This window comes from Martes martes (genome assembly GCF_963455335.1).
Source record: "Martes martes genome assembly, chromosome: Y".
Lineage (NCBI taxonomy): Eukaryota > Metazoa > Chordata > Mammalia > Carnivora > Mustelidae > Martes > Martes martes.
The window spans coordinates 18294782-18320605 of NC_137907.1; the positions used below are offsets into that span (position 1 = coordinate 18294782).

Genomic DNA, 25824 nt, shown 5'->3' on the forward strand with positions numbered 1-25824 from the left:
AGCACCTCCTGAAGAAGACCGCCCGCTCCAGGGGCTTAATGGCCAGAGCTGCTGGGAGACGGACGCTTGCTACGGGACTGGAGGACCCAGGGCAACGGTCTTCCACGGATGTGGTCTCGCAGGCAAGGGATGGGGCGCCCAGAATGCGTGTGTGCTTTCCAGTGTACGTGTGTCGAGGCGACGGGGACAAGAAACAAGGGAGGTGCCCTTGAAACCCAGCCTCCCGTGAGGTCTCCGTTCCAGGCTGCTTACCTCTTGTCCTTTGGCCCCTCTCCTGTTCCTTCCCTAGCAGGGGCAATGCCAGATGTCTGTCATTGCATGAATGTCTGTCTCCCTGGATTGCGAGTGGACGTGGAGATCATCCACATGATGGCCGAACACGTGGAAACCACAGTCCAAGGCCGTGGGGGTGCGTATGAAATCCGGTCCACTGCAAACCCACCGCAGACCCGGCCGGGAACGGAATAGGTCTGTCCGTGCACGCGCTTCCACATGCACGTGTGTGTACATGGAAGGCCACGCCTGTGTACCCCTTTCCCTCGGTGTTACAGCCAGCTGCCCACACGGGTACCTGTGGGCACGCAAAGAAACCTTGGTCTGAACACACGGGTGTGTAAGCACTCGGCTGTACTGAACACCGCTGGCACCTTAGAAGGCAGCCGGCATGAACTCTGCGCAGCTCGAACCCCCGCGATAACATTAGTCCAGCCGCCCATGGAGTGGAGCCATGGCGCAGAGCCACGCATCCACCGCCGGTTCAGGAGACGGAGCCGAAGAAGACCTGTGCGAGGGCACAGAAGATGCCGTGGCCTCAAGAGTCGGTACGCACCTGCCGGGGACACGTGGAGGGTGAAGAACCGCCGGAGCAACCACGACAGGCACCTCCGTGTACAGGACGCGGCACGTGTGGCCCTTTGACGACTGAGATGACTGAGGTGTGGTGTAAGAAACCCGTCTGTTCCTGTAATGCTGGGGGAGACCGGCTTGCACTGGCTGCACACCAAAATTGCCCCAAGCCTACCTTGTTGGCCCAAAGCCACACGTTGGGTATCCTCTCTCCACGTGTGGGGGCCAGCCCTGGGGACGTGACGGGCCAGCCTCAAGTTCTGCTCACGGTCTGACCTGGTGGCCCGCAGGGGAAGGCTAGAGAAGATGTGTTCTCCTCTGCAGGCCATCCCCACGGCATTTGTGGTTTCGCCCGAATGCAACGGAAGACACTCAGTCTCTTGAAGTGAAGGTACGTGCGTACGTGCTGTGTCACCTGGGAGCCAGCCCCAGCTTCTTGCCTCCGGCCTCCAAAGGGTGCACACTGTAGTCACCTGGCCGCCAGACAGAATGCCCAACTGCCCATCCACAGGGTTCGCCCAGACATTGTCTCAGGGGAGGGGCATCCGGATTCACGTTGCCGGATGCCCTTGGCTGCACGAAAGGCACGCCTCCCTCTGTGCTCCATGCCAAACACACTGAGTGTCTGTGGGTAAGTGTGTGTGTGTGTGTGTGTGTGTGTGTCTGTGTGTGTTTGTGTCGGGGGCACCCAGCTTGGGACCCTTTCCCTGGTCACGTGACCAGTGGCTAGTCACAGAGGAGAAGAGGGCTCTTATTTCATGGGAAAGGAGGTGCTCGGACAGGCTTCTGCATCTTGCTTCCTGAAGCCTTCATCTTCCAGAGACCCTGTGGCCAGAGAGTGGGCAGAGAAACAGCGCCCTGAAGACAAACACCGAGTCGGGGGAAGAGGGAGAGCAGAGCATGGGGAAAGGACAGGCGGAGAGACGGATTGAGCACTCTCGGTCCCTCTTCTCCTGAGCAGCCAAGGACGTGGCCTGGGGGCAAACTGTGGCCGAACCCCCGCCCCCTAGCCCCGTGCCCCGAACAGGCAGACCGCTTCCGACCTCTGTCTCCTGGAATGGCCCTATTCCGCAATGCCTGGGCTGACGTTTCCACGCACGCTAGGCCAGGGTTCCCGGTGGTGCATACGCTGTCCTCAGTCTTGGACGATCGTGTTGGGGAAGGGCAAGGGACGGTTTCGCATTGACAGGCTACAAACACCGGGTGGAGAGCGGGCTGGAGGAGGCCACGGGATGGAGGGGAGGGGGTTGTGGGCCCTGGGGCCTGGGGCGCCTTAGGTAGAGCCCGAGGCCACCCTGGAGGAGGCGCACTGGCTGCCTCCCTGGCCGGCTCCCGCAGGGGGTGAGGGGCGGGGCCTGTGGCGGCCACGCCCACGGCCTTGCCGCTGGCAGCACCTGGGGTCCGGCCATTGTCCTGGGCGTGGATCAGGCCTCCTTCGCGCCGAGGCCCCACGCGTGCCACCTCCACCTCGGCCCCGTGGCCTCCTGGCCGGAAGCCCTTGTGCGCATGCGTCCCAGACTCCGGTGGCTTCTGCGAGGAGACGGCTGACGTCCCCCCTTCGCTGGGCCGCGGAGCTCCACTGCCGGGCCGCCTGCGGGAGCCGCGTGCTCACCCCTCCTGCTCCGTTCCTCCGCAGCTGCCCCAGCTGGGGGCCACATGGGACGCGGGACTGCCCCCCAATCCTGACCGACTCCGTCGAGGGAGGGGTCCATCGGGACGCGGCTGTCCGCGGACATATAGCCCCACCCCCAGAAGAGAGGCGAAGGTGCTGCTGGGCCTACGCGTGGGGATGGCGGCAGAGCCAGCGCAGGACGAGGAGGGCCGTTGGGAGAGAGAGGGCGCCATCCTGGTGGTGGAGCTTGTGCTTGTGGGGGATGACGTAATGTTGGTGTGGCAGCTTGCAGTGGTCCAGGTGGCGGAGGACCCCGGGGAGACTGAGGAGGAGGACGAGGACGAGGACGACGAGGCTAGGGAGGTTGGCAGTGAGGCTGAGGAAGAGGGGGAGGCTGAGGAGGGCGAGGAGACTGAGGAGGAGGAGGAGGAAGAGGAGGAGGAGGAAGAGGAGGAGGAGGAAGAGGAGGAGGAGGAGGAGGAAGAGGAGGAGGAGGAAGAGGAGGAGGAGGAGGAGGAGGCTGTTGAGGATGAGGTTGCAGAGGTACCAGAGGTGCAGGAGGAGGAGGAGGAGGAGGAAGACAGGAGGGAAGAGGCCTGGGAGGAGAGCCAGAAGGAGCGAGAAGCGCAGGAGCTGCAGGAGAAGCAGGAAGGGGAAGAACGGCCAGAGGCACGGCCAGGTCCGCCCCCGTCCCCGCTCCAGGCCCTCGAGGCCCTGCAGTCAGAGCTGGAGCCCATGAACAAAGACGCCAGCAGGGCCTACTCTGGGCTCAAGCTCAGGTTCTGGCAGAGGCGACGGCGTCACCTGGACCACCGAAGCGCCCTCATCCGGGGCATCCCTGGCTTCTGGGCCAAGGCTGTATCCTTGATACCTTCACGGAGGGACCCCGATGTGGCCGGGCTAGCGCAGGAGACTCCTGTGGCAGGGGGCCTGCGTTGTGGTGGCCTGGCTCATGCCTCGGTGATCACGACAGTTTCGAATCCCTGCTTCCGGGTGGGGGTCCCTGGTGGGGCCGCAGGTTGCCCTCGATGTGCCGGGGAGGGGGCCGTGGGTGGGCAGGGAGGTCACCGAGGATTTCCAGCTTTCTGTGTTAGTGCCCAGCAGGGAATTACCTAACTAACTAATGCAGCAGGCCGTGCGGGGGCGCAGGGGCCCTTGACACAATCTGTGAGGTGGAGTGGGTCCCGGTGGTAGGAGGGGAGATGCAGGGCGCACTTGCTGTGCAGACCTGCTCTGTTGTTGTAGCTCTTTCTTCTCCAGCCCTCGGAGAGTCCTTGACCCGAAGCAGTTTGTGAACCACCCGCAGATGTCAGCCATGCTCAGTGAGCAAGATGAAGGCATACTTGGCTCCATGACGGATTTGAAGGTCTGGCCCGGGAGATGGAGGCCCGGCCTGGGGGATGGGAGAAGAGGGGGTAACAGAAGCGATTCCTCCCCAAGGCCAGGAGGGGAAGGGTCTGCTGGACAGAGATCTCAACCCTCTCCCCCACTTTGCCGCCCGGCAGGTGGAGGAACTCGAGTCTCCCCGTGATGGCCGCAAGATCCTGCTCTTCTTTCGCGAGAACTCCTACTTCCGCAACGACGTCGTTGAGAAGGAGTATGTCCTCAGGGCTGCTGGTAAGGGGCCTCTGCGTGGATGGGCGGCAGCAGGTGGAGGCGGCAGGGTTGAACCTGATGCATCATCCAGCGCCTTCGCACGGACCCTTCTTCCTGCAGGGTACGAGCCGTCTCATTCCACTCCCATCCAGTGGCACCACTGTTACGAACAGGAGGCCTGTAGCCGCAGACGCCACAAGAGCAGCCTTAACTTCTTCAGCTGGTTCTCTGACCACAGCTTTGCCGGGCCTAGCAGGATAGCTGAGGTGGGTCCCTGTGACAAACCGCGCACGTGAACCTGCCTGTGCTCCCCAGCGGACTGGGATGTGCATCTGAGCCCTGCCCCGTTTCCCCTGCCAGATCATCATGGACGACCTGTGGCCCGATCCCCTGCAGTACTACGTGAGGAAGAAGGCCCCAGCAGAGGGAACTGAGAGGAGGGCAGGTGAGACGCCCAGGGCGTGGGTGCTGAAAATGCTCCGTGCGGCTCCGTGGGAGCTGGGCTCCGCAAATGCAGAAACGGAGGCTTAGAGGAACACTCAAGAGGCGGTGACCCCGTGTCCAAAGGGCATCACCGTGAGTCGGGGAGGGCGGTGTCAAACTGGTTCTGCCTGGGAAGCTTGAGGCAGGCGGGTCAGGCAACACCAGTGAGCAGAGCCGGAGAAGCAGTCGGCTCAGCAGCTGCCTTGCGGGAAGTGCCACTCCCTGGCCGTGAACTCCTGCCCTCAGGTCTCCTCGCCACCGCCTCAGCTTTGAGCCCACCTAAGCACCTCTTGCCAGCCTTGGCGCAGATGTCTGCGTTCCCTGGCGTAAAGGCTCATGCGTCACCCCGTCACTTTTGTGTGTTCATCGGTAGAGTCCTCCCAGTCATCTCCCTGGGCAATCTCCTGTGCCCACCGCAATCAGCCAGAGAACACTGGAGAGCGTGCACAGATACCGTTGCTATGTGGGTGGAGGAAATGTAGGGGGATCGCCATCAAGGGCCGGGGAGAGGGGCAGGGGAGAATGGCCTCCGTTCCCCGAAAGGGCCTTGAAACCCTCAAGCAAACCTGCGTGTGGCCCGTAGAGGATACTCACCGGCCGCCTCATGTGTGCCCGGGTGACTGTGTGCCCGTGTGTCTGTGTCTGTGTCTCCGTCTCTCCCAGGGAACTTGAGCATGTTGAGGTGAATACGCAGAAGCCTTGCCCTTGACCCGGAAAGAGTCCAGGACCTTCAGATGGAGCCGGATGATCAGCCTGGTCCCTCCCACAGGGAACACCTCCAGTCTGGTGCCTGGGAGAAACACAGGGCCGATTGAGGCCCCCTGTAAAAATACTGAAATGTGGAAAAACGACGTCAACCGTGTTTATGTGTGTTACTGTGTGTACGCTCACACACGGTCGTCTTCATGGAAAGGGGCAGGTGGGGAGCCTGAGCTCATGGGATTCCCGTCGATGCTTACTACTCTGCCCCGGCATCCTTATTCCGTGGAAGGGGTGGGGCCGTATGCTGGCCCAGAGGTCCAGGTCACACGAGCTCTGGGACTGCATCCCAGCGTGGCAGAGGTCCTTCCCCTAGGGATGGTGGAGGTGGGCAGGGAGAGGAGATGAGCGAAAGGCCAGCTAACAGGGCCCATGCCTTCCCTGGGGAAATGACAGAGGTCAAAGAAAGGGAAGGACGAGCCAGGGCCAAACATGTCCAGTGTCAACTTTTGGTGGATGGCGATGACCGTCTCCCAGAGATGCTCCCTGGTGGATGACCTCAGACACAGCACGGGTGGGACTGTAGTTTCATTACTCCGTTGAACCCCAGTGCCAGGGCTCTCCTTTCTTCTAAACAAGGGGCCCAGGCCCTTGCTGACACAGTCATCCTCTCAGCCCCAGATACAGCGGGAGCGAGTGGGGGCCAGGCCCTGTGGAGGGACTGTCGGAGAGGGGAAAGTGGGAGGAGGGAAGGTAGGAAAGATCACCCTGTCGTTCTGGCCCAGGTAGCTGGGCGGAAGCATAAATTGCAGGGAAAGGCGCGCGCGCGCGCGTGGGCGCGCACACACACGCGCACGCGCGCACACACACGAACACCATCGGGTTCCAACCGCCCTAAGCCACAGAATATTTAGCCACTCACATACACTGACACATCCACTCAGGAGCAGAGCCAACACCCCCCAGCCAACACACAGTGATTCAGTCACCCTCATGTCCTGACACGCACACACTCACTCACCCTCCCAGGCACACAACCTTCACCCACTCACATGTCCAGAGACACGCTCACATACTGACAACCCCACGCAGCCCCGTGATCCCCACTTCCCGGCTTCCCTAGGACATTGGCTTGGGGTCCCCCAGATGGTCAGCAGAGGAGAGGGCAGAGTATTGCTGAATGCGAGACCCAGGACACCCGCCCGTGTGCTGTCTGTCCCGTGCTGACCCCGAGGCTGATCTGCCTCCTTCTCCGTGGTCTGAAGGCAGGTGCCCAATGCCCTCTATCCGCTTAGACCCCAAAAGGGAAATGCCACCAAAGGGCACCCCTAGTCCTCACCAACACCCCACGGAGCACGCTCCCCTGGTTAAGGGCCAAGTGCGCGCAGGCTGCTTTGACCGTGTAGGGCACCGTCCATCTTCTGAGGTCTTGGCCTCTCTCCTCCCACTTTCAAATTCTTTGTGACTTTGGGACTCAGAGGCCAGTCTCTTGCACGGAGCATAGATGTGGCCAGCTTTTCAACACCTGCCCGTTCTGCTGTCGTCCACATCTTACTCCAGTGCTGTGAAGCCCCGTTACTGACCAGCCCCGTTACTGACACAGGGCAGTCCACAATCACAGTACTTGGTGTCTGTGTACTCCCTGGCTGTTTCCACCCTCTATTCCTCCGTGACTTCCCCATTTGCTGTCTCATGTTTTCGGGAAACATGACAGCTGCCCTGGTTGACACCACTGGATTCAGCTCTGCTCAGCCGACTTGTTGCTTCCCCACGCGTGGGTGGCCCCTTCCTCACAGGCGATGTGTCCTTTGGGTCTACATGCCTCGCAAAGTATGAATTCAGTTGGGGGCAGACCAGTCCTTGCCTCCCCGCCTCCGCCCTTCCTCGCCGCGCCCTGCCTGGCTCTCCCTCCCCATCCCTGCGCACGGCTCTCCCTCCTGCCCCTGTCCCTCTCTTCCCTTCTCTCCCTCCCTCCCATTCCCCCTCTCTCCCCCAGCTCTTCTTCTCCTTCTGGGCTTCTCTCCCTCTCCTCCCAGTCTCCCTCTCCTCCCCCTCCCCCTGTCACCACCCCAGCCTTCTCCCTCTCCAAGGCTGTGCTCCTGTTCCTGCGGTAACACCAGAGGAGCCTCCTCTAGTGGTTTGGGCAAGGTTGCAAGTGCTGGGTCAGTTTGGATTGTACCAGTAATTCCAAAGTCTGAGCTGTCTCACGGACTGTCTCAGACATTTGTTTCTTCGCCCCATAGACAGCCATGCATCTTACTCCCTGCAGGGGCGTTTGTGACACTTGTTGCGACCACAGCCCCTGCACTTAACGCCAAGGGAGTTCCTCCTGCGTCTTTCTGGTCAAAATCCCCCAGGACACACCGACCCACTCCTTCTAATGGAGGCCCTCCCACGATGCAACCGCAACGCTGGTGGCCTTGCCATCACCCACGAGGCCTTCCCTGACACCTCAGGCGGCAAGCATCCTATCCCGCCACAGCACCCGCCCCCGCCCCCCGGAGCAGACCTCTGTGAGGTGTGGTCTTGTCTCAAAGGACCGACGTGGGGAGTACCAGAGAAAGGGCACTTGGGCTGTGCATGCTCACTTGGCCATCCCCTCCCCGCACGGTACTCCACTCAGCCACCGACACAGTCTAAGGGAGAACTTGGAGCGGAGCTGGAAGAAAGACACAAGAGCCCTTGCATGCAAGTCAGGTGGAGAAGGAGAACGCAACGAGGAAAAGAGACACAGAAACAAAGCGAAAGGGGCCGCTCAGAGGAAAGCACCTTGGGAGCAAGTTTTACCACTGGCTTGGGCAGAGGAATTTGCAGAGTTTCTCTTTGGACTGAAAGCCTGGCCCAGTCGCATGCTGCCCAGTCGCAATCACGGACCTCACCGGGGCCGGCTTAGCAGCTCTGTAGGCACCCCGGTGGCCAGGGACCTCGGCTCTTTGCAGAGTAACTTCAGGGAAAGTACTTGGCGTGCAGTTCCCTTCTCTTCCGGAAAGCTGGGGCGGGGGATGGGGGGTGGGGGGCTGGGGAGGCGGATGGCCCCTGCACGCAGCACCTTGGCGGCGGGCTCCTGGCGCCGTGCACCACCGGGCAGGCCCAGGGCGAAAGCCACGTGGCAGTGACGGGGCGCAGGTGGGGCAGCAGCTGATGCCCCCCGGGCTCTCCCCCAGGTCCCCTAAGAAGGAGCGTGGGAGACTTTCGCGCGGCGGGCACACTCGGCATTCAGCCGCCGGATTTCAATTCCTGGCGCCAGCCGAGGGGCCCCAGACGGACGGACGAGAAAGGGACGAGTGGGGCTGGGATACCACGGCACTTGCGGGAAAGGCCTGACAGGGGTCTCTGAAGAGAACGTTTGGGGTTGAGAGGCGCGGAGGCCACCGCGGTGGAGGGGCTCGGGCGGGCTCCCGGGCGGGCTCTGGCGCGGCCAAGGGACATGGCGGGTGGTGGCCACGCCCACTGCCCTGGCACGGGTTAGACCCGGGAGCACGCCGCGTCCTGCGCGGGGCTCGGGGGCTCCATCCGGCCCAGGCCGCATGCGTGCCTCCCCCCGCCCCACACCCCTGAGCCGCCCGTGTCTGCCCCATCACTGCCCGCCCCGGGGGCCTGTGCGCATGCGTGCCCCAGGCCCGCGCACTCTGCTAGGCGCTGCCGCCCAGCGGCGTTCCTGGGCGCTGCAGCTGAAGCTGCCGGTGCCGCCTCCGTCGCCTTCAGTCCCCAGCGGCCGGCGCTCAGGGCCAGGGCCACATGGAGAGTGAGTCGAGGTCCGGGGAAGGCGGGGCTGCCCCAGAATCCTGGAGCACCTTGGTCGCAGACGGGAGCGGTGAGGAGGCGGGGGCCCTCAGGGAGACCGGCTCCTGCGGGCACGCGGGGGCGCTTCTGGCCCTCGAGGCTGCGGGGGTGGTGGCAGAGGCTGTGCGGGAAGCTGAGGCCCAGGGGGGCACAGAGGAGGCCGGCGCGGGGCCGGAGTTGGTGCTGGTGGTGGAGGTGGTGGCGGTGGAAGTCGAGGAGGTGCTGGCGGCGGAAGACGAGGAGGTGCTGGCGGTGGAAGTCGAGGAGGTGCTGGCGGTGGAAGTCGAGGACGTGCTGGCGGCGGAAGACGAGGAGGTGCTGGCGGCGGAAGACGAGGAGGTGCTGGCGGCGGAAGTCGAGGAGGTGCTGGCGGCGGAAGACGAGGAGGTGCTGGCGGCGGAAGACGAGGAGGTGCTGGCGGCGGAAGACGAGGAGGTGCTGGCGGCGGAAGACGAGGAGGCGGCGCAAGCACAGCAGGTCGAGAGGCCGAAGGAGCTGTGGCAGGCAGAGCCTGTGCCCCGGCCCGACCCAGCCGGGGCCGCACTTGCCGCGCTGGAGGTGGTTCAGGAAGCGCTCCGCTCTGTGGATGCCCAAGCCTCCAGGGCCTACTTGCGGCTGAAGCGCAGGAGGAATCGGAAGCGCAGTGGTCACCTGGCTCGAAGAAGGGCCATCATCCAGGGCATCCCTGGCTTCTGGGCACACGCCGTATCCTTCAGCCTGCTGGCTGGGTTTGGGCACCTGTGGAGGAGAGTGGGAGCAGGGCAGCAGGGTGCAGAGCCTCAGCCAGGGGCAGGAGAGCTGCGGGGATGGGCCTCGCTCCCCCAGCCGTGGGCCCCAGGCCTCTAGCGCTGGGCACCTCGCGGCAGTAGGCCGCCCAGGCAGCAGTGGGCCCAAGGCGGGAGCAGTGGCCCCAGCCTTCTCCTGCACAGCAGAGGGGCAGGGGCCAGCAGAGGGTGGTCCCAGAGGAGGTGGGTGCGGGGAGGGAGTGGGCGTTGGGGGGAAAGGCAGGGGCTGGGACCTGTGCAGTGCTGCCTGAGCAGAAGGTCCGGGCCAGTGCTTTGGGGCTGCAGCACCCCAACAGGCCTCTGCGGTCGCGGAACCCGGGTCAACACTCTGGACTCCTAGTGAAGCCCGGTCCCACTTGGCTCAGAGCAGATGCTGCAAGGAAAGGATTTGGGGGGTGCGTGGGGCAGATGGAGAGGCTGCGCGCCTCCTTCCCGGTCCTTCCCAACCTGTCTTTTTGGCGAGGTCACGGCAGACCTAGAGTTCTTTGCGCTTGCACTCATTGAGGGTCAGTCAGCGGGCTGGCCGACTTCAGCGGCCCCCGGGGCCCTGGACACGGTTCAGGGGTGCTACAAACTCTGTCTCCGCAGGTGCTACTGAGGCGGGCCGAGGCCCCTGGCCCAGGTGCTCACAGACACGTTTCCTGCCTCCCTGCCTCTCCGTCTCCACGTCCCCCACCCTGGCTCGCTCTCTCCCCCCCTGCCGTCCCTCTGCAAGTCTCTTCCTCGGGGTTTGGGTGTCTCTGTCTCTCTCTCTCTCCTCCTTCGCGCCCCATCCTCCCACACTACCCCTTTCCTCCCTCTCTTGCTGACCCTGCCAGGCTCTTGCTTGGCACCCTGGCTGTGCAGCCATGCTGCAAGTGAGCGGAGCAGCCCCCTTGTGGGCACAGAAGGTCCCTCAAGAGCCCAGGGCTTCAGGGGAGCACACAAGCAAACATGGCCGTGAGCGGGGGACCGAGCCCATCCAGACATCCAGCGTGGTGACTGACCGCCTCCTGGCCCAGCCGGCCCCGGGCACAGGCCAGACGGACTTGGGAAGGCAAAGCAGGCAGGCTCTTGGCCTCGCCCTGTTGATCCTCCAGCCCAGCGCCACCCCAGGGCAGAGCATGGGTGACGAAAGGGCAAGCGCTGAGGAGGCTGGGAGTGTGGCGGTGCCTTCTGTTTGTGCACAGGCCCCATTTGGTCCCTGGCTCTCGGTCGGGAAGGGCCGGGGGGTTCCCGGGTGGTTCCCGGTTCTCTTTCCGGAGCACTTGCCGTCGAGGCTCCTTGACCCAAGGCAGATCCTGAATCACCCGCAGATATCAGCCGTGACAGGTGACCAGGACGCAGACCTGCTCAGCTACATGACCAATTTAGAGGTTAGCCCTGGAGACGGAGGCCGGCGGTGGTGCTTTGGGAGTGGGGTTGCAGCTGGAGGGGCTGTGGCAGGGTTGCTCAGAGCCGCGCTCAGTCCCCTTCCCCCTCCCCGTCCTCTCGCTTTGCTGGGCCAGGTGGAGGAGCTGGGTCATCCCAAGTACCGCTGCAGGCTGATGTTTTCCTTTGGGAGCAACCCCTACTTCCAGAACGACGTGATCGTTAAGGAGTATCACCTTAGCATCGCCGGTAAGAGTGGGCCTGAGCTTCAGGGGAGCTGGCGGAGGGCCGCCGGGCACGTGGGCCCCGGGAACGGGAAGAGAGGTGTATGGGGTCCTGGGGGCGGGGGAGGGATTTGGCACAGGAGGGGGAGAGGTTGTAGGTTGGGAGCGAGAGCGGGCGTGGGGCCCTGGCCATGGACGGCCTCCCTTAAGTTTCCTCGTCCTGCAGGATATAGGGCGACTCGTTGCACCCCAGTCCCGTGGTTCTGGGATGAGGAACGTGGAGGTGCCAGCCGCAGGCGAGACAGCAGCAGCCTGAACTTCTTCAACTGGTTGTGTGACCCCAGCTGCCCGGGGCCCAACAGGATGGCCGAGGTGAGGCCCCTGCAGCCTTCGTCCGCAACGGTGATGCTGGGGCCCCGGCTGCTGGGGACCGGGGCCGGGGGCCCCACGCTCACCTGGCCTTTTTTCCCCTCCCAGATCATCATCGAAGAGCTGTGGCCCAATCCCTTGCAGTACTACCCTAGGCCGGAAGGTGGCCTCTGGGTGTGAGCTGAGAGGAAGACCTGTCGGTAAGGAGCCCCGAGGGCTGGGTCCTGAACTGTGTGGGGAGGGTGCCCGGGGACAGTCAGTTTCATGGCGGGGAAACTGAGGCTCAGAGGAGCCTGGGCCCACGCAGCAGCTGGCAGGGTGGGAAGTGAGCCTGGGGCCACTCAGAGCACACCCACAGGGCGGAGGAGGTGTCTGGTCCGGCAGGTGCCTGCCCCCCATGCTGTGTGCCGGCAAATCCCTGCTCAATCGGGCGAAGCAAGGCTTCGCCACCGCCTTTTCCTGAACTGTCTCCCGTGGCTGTCGGCCCCTCTCTCGGTCCTCCTGCCAACGCCTTCAGTTGGGGATGGCCGGCCTATCTTGGGGAGTCGGGCTCCTTGTCCCGTCCCCGTCGTGGGCCACGACTCCCGGGCTGCCCTCCACGTTCCTGAGCACCGCCTGGCCTCCCGCAGCCATACGGACATCCTGGGAAATGGCCCTAGGCCGTCCACAGGAGGGTCGTGGCGCCCTCGCTGGGGAGGAACAGGGATCCCACGGGGACGAGGCGGGCTCGCAACATCACGTTGGCGATCCCGGCAGCATGTGTTTTCACAAATAGCTAAGATTTTTGTGTGTGTTTTCCTGTTTGTCTCTGTGTGTGTGTGATGCGTGTGTGTATGTGTCGGGGCATGGCCGCTGTGTGGAAGTGGACATCAGAGAGCACCCGAGTTTGACCACCGAGACGAATTTGATGAGGCCTCCACCGTTGAGAGACATGGATGGGCTCGTCTCCGTGGTGCTCTGCCTGCACGGGACAGAAACAGGGACAAGGATCAGCAGGGGCGGCGCTAGAGAGTATCCTGCCCAATGCTGCAGGGACAGGGGGAAGGGCCATAAACAAGTTACAGAGCCCTTTGGGTCCATGTGTCGGCTTCTGTCGGGGGCACGGGAAATGGCAAGGAGGAAATCAGCCTGGTGGGATCCTCCAGCCCCCATCCTGTTGGATTCCATGGGTGGGCGTGATGGAGAGCTTGGGGGCCGGGCGCAGCAGGGCTGGGCCTGGGGAGAGAACCCCACCCTTCCTAGGCAGGATCTGGCCGAGGAGGGGAAAAAGGTGGAGCTCTCCTGGTGAAGTCTTGTTCTTTAGAGCAGGGGGCCCAGGAGGGTCCAAGGTGCTCCCGAGCGGGGCCCTGGTGCCCCCTTGGCTCCTCGCACCACCATATTCACATCGCTTGGAGAGCTTTTCCAAGTTCCCCTGCTCCTGGAAGTGTGCCCTGCGTTGCTGAGATGCGAGGCCATGCATGCTTCTGGTCAGGTCCAGCACAAACCCAAGGGTCCCGGCAGGACCAAGGGGGAGGCGGTCCCTCACCGTCCCTGTGGACCCCAGACCCTCCTGCAGGTAACACCACCCACCGCAGGGGACAGTTCCACGGATATGTGAGGGTACGCCAGTGTGGTCCACAGGCTGTGTGACATCGTGAGTGTGCTGTGTGTGAGGGAGCAGCTGTGGGCGGGTCCGCATCCGTGTGTGTGTGTGTGTGTGTGTGTGTGCGCGCGCGCATTTTCAAGCACCTCTGGCCACCTGAGCATTCCTCTGAGCTGAGGACCATGTGTGTATGATTCTGCACGTGTGTGTGTGGACTTGCATGTCCTCTTTTGCTCCCCTGTGTGCAGGCCGTCATGGGTGCGTGGGCGCTTAGCTTGTGTGTCTCGCATGTGTGTGCGCGTGGGTGACCAGGGTGTATGCCTGCATCCCGGAGACTGGATGTGTTTATGTTTTGCGTCTGTGTGTGTGCACACCCATGGGTGAGTGTGTTGCGAGGCCTCGAGTGACTGCATGCACACCGGCGCCGTGTGGGCGTGTTCACGTGTGCTGCAGGTGCATGCCGGCGTGTGCACACGTGTGTCTCTGAGTGTGGCCACGTGTGCTTGCCTCATGTGTGGGTGGAGGCTTCAGGTGCACGCACGCGAGAGTGTGTGGCGAGTGTGAACGTGTGTGTGCTGGACGCCGTGTGTGTAGGTGTCTGTTTCTTGGTTGTGTGTTCCCGTGAGCAGGACTGTGGTTTTGCGTGGCCGAGTGTCATGCCTGCGAGGTGGTTCCGTGCATTTTTTTGCGTAGGTGTGTGCTTCTACGCACAGAGGCATGTGTGTATGCGTGCACGCAGAATTCTGTATGCCTGGGTGAGGTGAGTGGTGTGTATTCGGTGCGTATGCATTTCCAGGCACCGCTGGGTGTGTGACCCTGCAGGGCTACGCATACAAGGCTGTGTGCCGTAGTCCTTGCCTGGGAGTGTTTTGTGTGCATACCCTTGTGTGCCCACAGATTCCTGTGGTGTGTTTGGGGACTTGCAGGCCCAGGGGTTATTGTGGTTTTGGGTGTGTACCTGTGTGTGTAGGTGTCGCCACCCTTGCAAGCCTCGGTGCGGAGACTCTGTGTGTGTGTGTTTTTCTGTGCGTGTGTGTGTGCGCGCGCGTGTAGGCATGTCTCTGTGTGAGGGGATAAGTGGGAATGCCTCTGTGCCATCGAGCAGGTGTATTCACTGTGTGTCTCCTCTACTGTAATCAGTGTGTGTGTTTGTGTGTATGGGGACATTTGGAAATGCCCTTATGCCGTAGACTATGTGTTTTCATTGTGTGTCTCCTCTTCACTAAGCAACGTCTGCGTGTGTGTGTGTGTGTGTGTATGTGTGTTTCTCTGGGGCCTTCTTTGTACACAGTTGTGCTGGAGAGTTTGGTGTGTGTTGTGGGTACATGTTTCCATGTGAACTTGTGTATCCAGTTGTAGGGCTGAGGGTGCATGTCTCTGTGACATGAGATAGGTTGTGCAGGGAGTGCATGTGGGTTTGCGTGGGCTTAAGCGCGTGTGCACGTACGTGCGTGTGAGTGTAGCGGTTGACTGTGCATTTCTATATCAGGGAGGACGTGTGGTTTTCTCACATGTGTCTGAATCCTCAGGGCGTGCGCGTATGAGTGTGTGTTTTGGACCCTTGAGAATGCCTGCGTGTCAGATTCTGTGGATGTTTCTGGATTGCGGGGGATCACGGGCATACTTCCTTTTTGAGCAGGTCAACTGCGTACGCCTGTGCCGGAGACCTTGTATGGGTTGTCTGTGTGTACGTGTGCTTGCAAGCGCACGTGTGTGTTGGTGTACTGTGTGTGGTGTGCTCTGTGTGATTGCAGAAGCATGAACCTGTGTGTGTGTGTTTGTGTGCCTGTTTGAGTGGCTACGTGTGTGTTCCTGTATGACACAGACCATGTGTTTTACTTACATGCTTCTGTACCCTCAGGGCTATGTGTGAGTGTGTCGTGCTCAGATGTAACGTCGTGAGTAGCGTATGCCTGCGTGCTGGAGTTTGTGGATGTGTTGGGGTGTGTGTGTTAGTGTTCTTGGGCACACCCGTGTAATGGTTTTTATGGTGGTGCCACATGCGTATGCCTGTGCCGGACACCTCGTGTGAATTGGGTCTGTTCTGGGTGTTTTTGCAAGCACCTATGTGTCTGCAGGCAAGGGATGGTGTGCATGCTTCAGATCAACATGAGCGAGTGTGTACACAGTGTGTACAGTGGGTTCGAGGAGAGTAAGTGTGTCTGTGTGTGTGTGTGTGTGTGTGCACACTTGATGGGCTACTTGTGTGTTCCAGGATGACGTAGACCATGGGTTTTGCTTACGTGCTTCTCTATCCTCAGGGGAGTGTGTGTGTGGTTGCGTGTGTTCTGTGTGTGTGTGTGTGAGTGTGCATGCTCAGATGTGTTGGCGTCAGTTGTGTATGCCTCTGTGCCAGGGGTTTTTGATGTGGTCATTTCCGTGTGTGGGTATGATGGTTCCGCGACACACGTGTGTATGTATTTTGGGGCCGGGACTGTATGTGTAGGCCTTTGCCGGAGACCTTCTGTGAGTCGTATGCATTGTGTGTGTGTGTCTGTGTTCGTGTTTACAAGCCCCTATGTGTCTGTATGCAAGGGCTGCTGTTACAAGCCTGAATTTAATACCGATGAGTGTGAGTTTAGTGTGTTCAGTAGGTTTCCTTGAGCGTGTGTGTGTTTGTGTGTGTGTGCGTGTGTGTGAATGGAGCTTGTGGGTGTGTGTTTGCATTTTCGTGTGTGTGTGTGTGTGTGTGTGTGTGTGTGTCTGTGCACATGTGTCATCTCCACGCCTTTGTATCAGAGATAATGTGTGGGTGCGTGTAGCATGTGCATGTGTTTGCACGAACACACGTGTCTTGTATGTCACTCTGTGTTTAGATGAAAATGTGAGTCTGGTTACGTGTGGCCTCATGCACGCCTGGGTGCCGTGAGTCTGTGTGTGGGGGGGGTATGCATGTGCCATCTCGATGACTTGGTTTCAGGGATCATGTGTGGGTGTGCAGGGTATGTGCGTGTGTTTGGACGAGCACAGACGCATCACGTGTTTCTCTGTGTTTAGAAGAACACGTGAGTGTGATTTTGTGTGGCCTCATGCACGTCTGGGTGTCGAGAGTCTGTGTGTGTGTGTGAGTGTGTGTGTCTGTGATGTGTGCCCAAGCCTTTGGACAGGGTCACGTGTGTATGAGTGTGTTGGGAGTCCCTGGTCGGGAAAGGAGAGGGCCCATGGCACTTCCCGCTCTGCTGATTATGGAGAAAGGGGCCAGTGGCGGAGTGCAGCCACGTCCCTCCTGACACACAGACCTTGTGTGCATTCCATGGTTACTCAGGGTTCTCTGTCCCCTCTCGCCGCAAAACGCACACGGGCCAAGGCAAGGCAGGCACGTGTCAAGCACACCACCCATCGAGGCAGCTTGCACGGATGGTGCCGGTGTGGGAAAACCCTAGGGGTCTCAGTGTGTGTTACAGAGGGGCTCAAACCTTGTACCCGCCTCTGTGTTGATTAGCCAAAGGCAGCAAAGAATAAGAAAGAATCCGTGAGCAGCACGTTCCTCCAGAGGAAAGAGCCCTGCGGGGAGCTCTCCTCCCAGTAGAAAGGCCATCCTGGACTCTGTTCTTCTCCTGTTTGGGCCGGTCTTGTCCACCTCCTGTGTACCAGGCGGGGAGGACGAAAAGGAGAGGAGCTGAACCCACAGGCACGTGTTCCCTGCCTCAGCGAGGGGCACCCAGCTTGTTGCTCCCTGAGCCAACAGGGGTTTCCCAGCACCACTTCTCACCAGTCCGGGGCTCGCCCCTCCCCGTCCGCTCGCCCTGCACTCACCCCGTCTTCGACGTTCCCCACCGCCTGCACCTCAGCTGGGCTTGGGATCTGGCAACGTGTGCCCACGAATGGATCCCGGCAGAGCCTCCCAGCGGCCCCTGTGGTGCTATGCCGACATCTCATGCTGTTTGTGGAGTCCTGACCTCATTGCCTTGGGGAACTGGGTTCCCTCCTGGCGGCCCCGGCAGCTAGGTGTAGGTCGAGGAGGGTTTGGCCTTCGGGCTCGGGAACCCTGCCGGCTTCACGGTTCGGGCCTGAACGTCAGCAAGTCTGCCCGCGGTTGGTCAGATCTCAAGTTGGGGATCTCAAGTCCGATACAGCCCCTCAGGGAGAATTCTAGGGTGGTGGAGAGCAACGGGCCAAAGGAAGACTGCTGGGGCCATCGTCACGTCTTCTGGTCTCCTTGTCGCCTAAGCTGGAGAGTAGCCTCACAGCTCCCCCAGGCCAGTCCGTGGGATTCATCGTGTCGACAAGATGGAGGGGAAGTCCCAGGCATGCTGACGGTTGCAGCGGGGCTGCCCGCGGGGATCCGGACGTGGAGGACCCCAGAACGTGCTGCGCTCGCCCCACCCACTTTCCCTAGAGCCCTCTGCGGCTCGCTCCTCGGGGCTTTTAGGAAGGGCCTGCCGAGCTCTACAGGGGAGAGGAAAGGCTGGACGGTGCCGCTAAAGCGCCTCCCAGGTATCTCCCATAAACACAGGCGCTCTGCTTCCTTGACTGGGGGATGCCCCGCCTGCCCCGGAAAGAGGTGTTTAGGATTGGACCCCTGCCGCAGGTAGCATGGCTTAAGCTGTTGGGCGCATCATAAGGACATCGGGTTTCCTCCCAGGGCCTTAGGGTGCAAACCAGGGGATGTGGCTCGTGCACATCTGCCTGGAGTTCAGGGCAGCTTCAGGGCAAACACGTACGTGGCGCAAGAGGGCTGAGCACCTCCTGAAGAAGACCGCCCGCTCCAGGGGCTTAATGGCCAGAGCTGCTGGGAGACGGACGCTTGCTACGGGACTGGAGGACCCAGGGCAACGGTCTTCCACGGATGTGGTCTCGCAGGCAAGGGATGGGGCGCCCAGAATGCGTGTGTGCTTTCCAGTGTACGTGTGTCGAGGCGACGGGGACAAGAAACAAGGGAGGTGCCCTTGAAACCCAGCCTCCCGTGAGGTCTCCGTTCCAGGCTGCTTACCTCTTGTCCTTTGGCCCCTCTCCTGTTCCTTCCCTAGCAGGGGCAATGCCAGATGTCTGTCATTGCATGAATGTCTGTCTCCCTGGATTGCGAGTGGACGTGGAGATCATCCACATGATGGCCGAACACGTGGAAACCACAGTCCAAGGCCGTGGGGGTGCGTATGAAATCCGGTCCACTGCAAACCCACCGCAGACCCGGCCGGGAACGGAATAGGTCTGTCCGTGCACGCGCTTCCACATGCACGTGTGTGTACATGGAAGGCCACGCCTGTGTACCCCTTTCCCTCGGTGTTACAGCCAGCTGCCCACACGGGTACCTGTGGGCACGCAAAGAAACCTTGGTCTGAACACACGGGTGTGTAAGCACACGGCTGTACTGAACACCGCTGGCACCTTAGAAGGCAGCCGGCATGAACTCTGCGCAGCTCGAACCCCCGCGATAACATTAGTCCAGCCGCCCATGGAGTGGAGCCATGGCGCAGAGCCACGCATCCACCGCCGGTTCAGGAGACGGAGCCGAAGAAGACCTGTGCGAGGGCACAGAAGATGCCGTGGCCTCAAGAGTCGGTACGGACCTGCCGGGGACACGTGGAGGGTGAAGAACCGCCGGAGCAACCACGACAGGCACCTCCGTGTACAGGACGCGGCACGTGTGGCCCTTTGACGACTGAGATGACTGAGGTGTGGTGTAAGAAACCCGTCTGTTCCTGTAATGCTGGGGGAGACCGGCTTGCACTGGCTGCACACCAAAATTGCCCCAAGCCTACCTTGTTGGCCCAAAGCCACACGTTGGGTATCCTCTCTCCACGTGTGGGGGCCAGCCCTGGGGACGTGACGGGCCAGCCCTGGGGACGTGACGGCCCAGCCTCAAGTTCTGCTCACGGTCTGACCTGGTGGCCCGCAGGGGAAGGCTAGAGAAGATGTGTTCTCCTCTGCAGGCCATCCCCACGGCATTTGTGGTTTCGCCCGAATGCAACGGAAGACACTCAGTCTCTTGAAGTGAAGGTACGTGCGTACGTGCTGTGTCACCTGGGAGCCAGCCCCAGCTTCTTGCCTCCGGCCTCCAAAGGGTGCACACTGTAGTCACCTGGCCGCCAGACAGAATGCCCAACTGCCCATCCACAGGGTTCGCCCAGACATTGTCTCAGGGGAGGGGCATCCGGATTCACGTTGCCGGATGCCCTTGGCTGCACGAAAGGCACGCCTCCCTCTGTGCTCCATGCCAAACACACTGAGTGTCTGTGGGTAAGTGTGTGTGTGTGTGTGTGTGTGTGTCTGTGTGTGTTTGTGTCGGGGGCACCCAGCTTGGGACCCTTTCCCTGGTCACGTGACCAGTGGCTAGTCACAGAGGAGAAGAGGGCTCTTATTTCATGGGAAAGGAGGTGCTCGGACAGGCTTCTGCATCTTGCTTCCTGAAGCCTTCATCTTCCAGAGACCCTGTGGCCAGAGAGTGGGCAGAGAAACAGCGCCCTGAAGACAAACACCGAGTCGGGGGAAGAGGGAGAGCAGAGCATGGGGAAAGGACAGGCGGAGAGACGGATTGAGCACTCTCGGTCCCTCTTCTCCTGAGCAGCCAAGGACGTGGCCTGGGGGCAAACTGTGGCCGAACCCCCGCCCCCTAGCCCCGTGCCCCGAACAGGCAGACCGCTTCCGACCTCTGTCTCCTGGAATGGCCCTATTCCGCAATGCCTGGGCTGACGTTTCCACGCACGCTAGGCCAGGGTTCCCGGTGGTGCATACGCTGTCCTCAGTCTTGGACGATCGTGTTGGGGAAGGGCAAGGGACGGTTTCGCATTGACAGGCTACAAACACCGGGTGGAGAGCGGGCTGGAGGAGGCCACGGGATGGAGGGGAGGGGGTTGTGGGCCCTGGGGCCTGGGGCGCCTTAGGTAGAGCCCGAGGCCACCCTGGAGGAGGCGCACTGGCTGCCTCCCTGGCCGGCTCCCGCAGGGGGTGAGGGGCGGGGCCTGTGGCGGCCACGCCCACGGCCTTGCCGCTGGCAGCACCTGGGGTCCGGCCATTGTCCTGGGCGTGGATCAGGCCTCCTTCGCGCCGAGGCCCCACGCGTGCCACCTCCACCTCGGCCCCGTGGCCTCCTGGCCGGAAGCCCTTGTGCGCATGCGTCCCAGACTCCGGTGGCTTCTGCGAGGAGACGGCTGACGTCCCCCCTTCGCTGGGCCGCGGAGCTCCACTGCCGGGCCGCCTGCGGGAGCCGCGTGCTCACCCCTCCTGCTCCGTTCCTCCGCAGCTGCCCCAGCTGGGGGCCACATGGGACGCGGGACTGCCCCCCAATCCTGACCGACTCCGTCGAGGGAGGGGTCCATCGGGACGCGGCTGTCCGCGGACATATAGCCCCACCCCCAGAAGAGAGGCGAAGGTGCTGCTGGGCCTAGGCGTGGGGATGGCGGCAGAGCCAGCGCAGGACGAGGAGGGCCGTTGGGAGAGAGAGGGCGCCATCCTGGTGGTGGAGCTTGTGCTAGTGGGGGATGACGTAATGTTGGTGTGGCAGCTTGCGGTGGTCCAGGTGGCAGAGGACCCCGGGGAGAGGACGAGGACGAGGACGACGAGGCTAGGGAGGTTGGCAGTGAGGCTGAAGAAGAGGGGGAGGCTGAGGAGGGCGAGGAGACTGAGGAGGAGGAGGAGGAAGAGGAGGAGGAGGAAGAGGAGGAGGAGGAAGAGGAGGAGGAGGAGGAAGAGGAGGAGGAGGAGGAGCAGAGGGAGGAGGAGGATGAGGCTGTTGAGGATGAGGTTGCAGAGGTACCAGAGGTGCAGGAGGAGGAGGATGAGGAGGAGGAAGACAGGAGGGAAGAGGCCTGGGAGGAGAGCCAGAAGGAGCGAGAAGCGCAGGAGCTGCAGGAGAAGCAGGAAGGGGAAGAACGGCCAGAGGCACGGCCAGGTCCGCCCCCGTCCCCGCTCCAGGCCCTCGAGGCCCTGCAGTCAGAGCTGGAGCCCATGAACAAAGACGCCAGCAGGGCCTACTCTGGGCTCAAGCTCAGGTTCTGGCAGAGGCGACGGCGTCACCTGGACCACCGAAGCGCCCTCATCCGGGGCATCCCTGGCTTCTGGGCCAAGGCTGTATCCTTGATACCTTCACGGAGGGACCCCGATGTGGCCGGGCTAGCGCAGGAGACTCCTGTGGCAGGGGGCCTGCGTTGTGGTGGCCTGGCTCATGCCTCGGTGATCACGACAGTTTCGAATCCCTGCTTCCGGGTGGGGGTCCCTGGTGGGGCCGCAGGTTGCCCTCGATGTGCCGGGGAGGGGGCCGTGGGTGGGCAGGGAGGTCACCGAGGATTTCCAGCTTTCTGTGTTAGTGCCCAGCAGGGAATTACCTAACTAGCTAATGCAGCAGGCCGTGCGGGGGCGCAGGGGCCCTTGACACAATCTGTGAGGTGGAGTGGGTCCCGGTGGTAGGAGGGGAGATGCAGGGCGCACTTGCTGTGCAGACCTGCTCTGTTGTTGTAGCTCTTTCTTCTCCAGCCCTCGGAGAGTCCTTGACCCGAAGCAGTTTGTGAACCACCCGCAGATGTCAGCCATGCTCAGTGAGCAAGATGAAGGCATACTTGGCTCCATGACGGATTTGAAGGTCTGGCCCGGGAGATGGAGGCCCGGCCTGGGGGATGGGAGAAGAGGGGGTAACAGAAGCGATTCCTCCCCAAGGCCAGGAGGGGAAGGGTCTGCTGGACAGAGATCTCAACCCTCTCCCCCACTTTGCCGCCCGGCAGGTGGAGGAACTCGAGTCTCCCCGTGATGGCCGCAAGATCCTGCTCTTCTTTCGCGAGAACTCCTACTTCCGCAACGACGTCGTTGAGAAGGAGTATGTCCTCAGGGCTGCTGGTAAGGGGCCTCTGCGTGGATGGGCGGCAGCAGGTGGAGGCGGCAGGGTTGAACCTGATGCATCATCCAGCGCCTTCGCACGGACCCTTCTTCCTGCAGGGTACGAGCCGTCTCATTCCACTCCCATCCAGTGGCACCACTGTTACGAACAGGAGGCCTGTAGCCGCAGACGCCACAAGAGCAGCCTTAACTTCTTCAGCTGGTTCTCTGACCACAGCTTTGCCGGGCCTAGCAGGATAGCTGAGGTGGGTCCCTGTGACAAACCGCGCACGTGAACCTGCCTGTGCTCCCCAGCGGACTGGGATGTGCATCTGAGCCCTGCCCCGTTTCCCCTGCCAGATCATCATGGACGACCTGTGGCCCGATCCCCTGCAGTACTACGTGAGGAAGAAGGCCCCAGCAGAGGGAACTGAGAGGAGGGCAGGTGAGACGCCCAGGGCGTGGGTGCTGAAAATGCTCCGTGCGGCTCCGTGGGAGCTGGGCTCCGCAAATGCAGAAACGGAGGCTTAGAGGAACACTCAAGAGGCGGTGACCCCGTGTCCAAAGGGCATCACCGTGAGTCGGGGAGGGCGGTGTCAAACTGGTTCTGCCTGGGAAGCTTGAGGCAGGCGGGTCAGGCAACACCAGTGAGCAGAGCCGGAGAAGCAGTCGGCTCAGCAGCTGCCTTGCGGGAAGTGCCACTCCCTGGCCGTGAACTCCTGCCCTCAGGTCTCCTCGCCACCGCCTCAGCTTTGAGCCCACCTAAGCACCTCTTGCCAGCCTTGGCGCAGATGTCTGCGTTCCCTGGCGTAAAGGCTCATGCGTCACCCCGTCACTTTTGTGTGTTCATCGGTAGAGTCCTCCCAGTCATCTCCCTGGGCAATCTCCTGTGCCCACCGCAATCAGCCAGAGAACACTGGAGAGCGTGCACAGATACCGTTGCTATGTGGGTGGAGGAAATGTAGGGGGATCGCCATCAAGGGCCGGGGAGAGGGGCAGGGGAGAATGGCCTCCGTTCCCCGAAAGGGCCTTGAAACCCTCAAGCAAACCTGCGTGTGGCCCGTAGAGGATACTCACCGGCCGCCTCATGTGTGCCCGGGTGACTGTGTGCCCGTGTGTCTGTGTCTGTGTCTCCGTCTCTCCCAGGGAACTTGAGCATGTTGAGGTGAATACGCAGAAGCCTTGCCCTTGACCCGGAAAGAGTCCAGGACCTTCAGATGGAGCCGGATGATCAGCCTGGTCCCTCCCACAGGGAACACCTCCAGTCTGGTGCCTGGGAGAAACACAGGGCCGATTGAGGCCCCCTGTAAAAATACTGAAATGTGGAAAAACGACGTCAACCGTGTTTATGTGTGTTACTGTGTGTACGCTCACACACGGTCGTCTTCATGGAAAGGGGCAGGTGGGGAGCCTGAGCTCATGGGATTCCCGTCGATGCTTACTACTCTGCCCCGGCATCCTTATTCCGTGGAAGGGGTGGGGCCGTATGCTGGCCCAGAGGTCCAGGTCACACGAGCTCTGGGACTGCATCCCAGCGTGGCAGAGGTCCTTCCCCTAGGGATGGTGGAGGTGGGCAGGGAGAGGAGATGAGCGAAAGGCCAGCTAACAGGGCCCATGCCTTCCCTGGGGAAATGACAGAGGTCAAAGAAAGGGAAGGACGAGCCAGGGCCAAACATGTCCAGTGTCAACTTTTGGTGGATGGCGATGACCGTCTCCCAGAGATGCTCCCTGGTGGATGACCTCAGACACAGCACGGGTGGGACTGTAGTTTCATTACTCCGTTGAACCCCAGTGCCAGGGCTCTCCTTTCTTCTAAACAAGGGGCCCAGGCCCTTGCTGACACAGTCATCCTCTCAGCCCCAGATACAGCGGGAGCGAGTGGGGGCCAGGCCCTGTGGAGGGACTGTCGGAGAGGGGAAAGTGGGAGGAGGGAAGGTAGGAAAGATCACCCTGTCGTTCTGGCCCAGGTAGCTGGGCGGAAGCATAAATTGCAGGGAAAGGCGCGCGCGCGCGCGTGGGCGCGCACACGCACGCACGCGCGCGCGCACACACACGAACACCATCGGGTTCCAACCGCCCTAAGCCACAGAATATTTAGCCACTCACATACACTGACACATCCACTCAGGAGCAGAGCCAACACCCCCCAGCCAACACACAGTGATTCAGTCACCCTCATGTCCTGACACGCACACACTCACTCACCCTCCCAGGCACACAACCTTCACCCACTCACATGTCCAGAGACACGCTCACATACTGACAACCCCACGCAGCCCCGTGATCCCCACTTCCCGGCTTCCCTAGGACGTTGGCTTGGGGTCCCCCAGATGGTCAGCAGAGGAGAGGGCAGAGTATTGCTGAATGCGAGACCCAGGACACCCGCCCGTGTGCTGTCTGTCCCGTGCTGACCCCGAGGCTGATCTGCCTCCTTCTCCGTGGTCTGAAGGCAGGTGCCCAATGCCCTCTATCCGGTTAGACCCCAAAAGGGAAATGCCACCAAAGGGCACCCCTAGTCCTCACCAACACCCCACGGAGCACGCTCCCCTGGTTAAGGGCCAAGTGCGCGCAGGCTGCTTTGACCGTGTAGGGCACCGTCCATCTTCTGAGGTCTTGGCCTCTCTCCTCCCACTTTCAAATTCTTTGTGACTTTGGGACTCAGAGGCCAGTCTCTTGCACGGAGCATAGATGTGGCCAGCTTTTCAACACCTGCCCGTTCTGCTGTCGTCCACATCTTACTCCAGTGCTGTGAAGCCCCGTTACTGACCAGCCCCGTTACTGACACAGGGCAGTCCACAATCACAGTACTTGGTGTCTGTGTACTCCCTGGCTGTTTCCACCCTCTATTCCTCCGTGACTTCCCCATTTGCTGTCTCATGTTTTCGGGAAACGTGACAGCTGCCCTGGTTGACACCACTGGATTCAGCTCTGCTCAGCCGACTTGTTGCTTCCCCACGCGTGGGTGGCCCCTTCCTCACAGGCGATGTGTCCTTTGGGTCTACATGCCTCGCAAAGTATGAATTCAGCTGGGGGCAGACCAGTCCTTGCCTCCCCGCCTCCGCCCTTCCTCGCCGCGCCCTGCCTGGCTCTCCCTCCCCATCCCTGCGCACGGCTCTCCCTCCTGCCCCTGTCCCTCTCTTCCCTTCTCTCCCTCCCTCCCATTCCCCCTCTCTCCCCCAGCTCTTCTTCTCCTTCTGGGCTTCTCTCCCTCTCCTCCCAGTCTCCCTCTCCTCCCCCTCCCCCTGTCACCACCCCAGCCTTCTCCCTCTCCAAGGCTGTGCTCCTGTTCCTGCGGTAACACCAGAGGAGCCTCCTCTAGTGGTTTGGGCAAGGTTGCAAGTGCTGGGTCAGTTTGGATTGTACCAGTAATTCCAAAGTCTGAGCTGTCTCACGGACTGTCTCAGACATTTGTTTCTTCTCCCCATAGACAGCCATGCATCTTACTCCCTGCAGGGGCGTTTGTGACACTTGTTGCGACCACAGCCCCTGCACTTAACGCCAAGGGAGTTCCTCCTGCGTCTTTCTGGTCAAAATCCCCCAGGACACACCGACCCACTCCTTCTAATGGAGGCCCTCCCACGATGCAACCGCAACGCTGGTGGCCTTGCCATCACCCACGAGGCCTTCCCTGACACCTCAGGCGGCAAGCATCCTATCCCGCCACAGCACCCGCCCCCGCCCCCCGGAGCAGACCTCTGTGAGGTGTGGTCTTGTCTCAAAGGACGTGGGGAGTACCAGAGAAAGGGC

General features: G+C 61.5%; 3 protein-coding genes across 3 annotated transcripts; all 3 read left to right on the forward strand.

Moving 5' to 3' along the window:
• Positions 1–2728: 2728 nt before the first annotated feature.
• On the forward strand, positions 2729–5398 carry LOC308337789 (testis-specific Y-encoded protein 10-like; the record flags this gene model as incomplete). The annotated part of the gene is made up of 7 exons (XM_080795987.1): positions 2729–2758; positions 2939–3316; positions 3747–3824; positions 3964–4075; positions 4175–4320; positions 4415–4499; positions 5201–5398. 7 exons carry the CDS (start codon positions 2729–2731, stop codon positions 5221–5223), a joined length of 852 nt encoding a protein of 283 aa, XP_080652113.1. The 3' UTR covers positions 5224–5398.
• Positions 5399–8663: 3265 nt separating this feature from the next.
• Positions 8664–12815, forward strand: LOC308337790 (testis-specific Y-encoded protein 1-like; the record flags this gene model as incomplete). The annotated part of the gene is made up of 7 exons (XM_080795988.1): positions 8664–8670; positions 9153–9724; positions 11082–11159; positions 11292–11403; positions 11605–11750; positions 11856–11947; positions 12611–12815. 6 exons carry the CDS (start codon positions 8664–8666, stop codon positions 11925–11927), a joined length of 987 nt encoding a protein of 328 aa, XP_080652114.1. The 3' UTR covers positions 11928–11947; positions 12611–12815.
• Positions 12816–15895: 3080 nt separating this feature from the next.
• Positions 15896–23421, forward strand: LOC308337792 (testis-specific Y-encoded protein 10-like; the record flags this gene model as incomplete). The annotated part of the gene is made up of 7 exons (XM_080795990.1): positions 15896–15901; positions 21037–21339; positions 21770–21847; positions 21987–22098; positions 22198–22343; positions 22438–22522; positions 23224–23421. 7 exons carry the CDS (start codon positions 15896–15898, stop codon positions 23244–23246), a joined length of 753 nt encoding a protein of 250 aa, XP_080652116.1. The 3' UTR covers positions 23247–23421.
• Positions 23422–25824: the final 2403 nt, after the last annotated feature.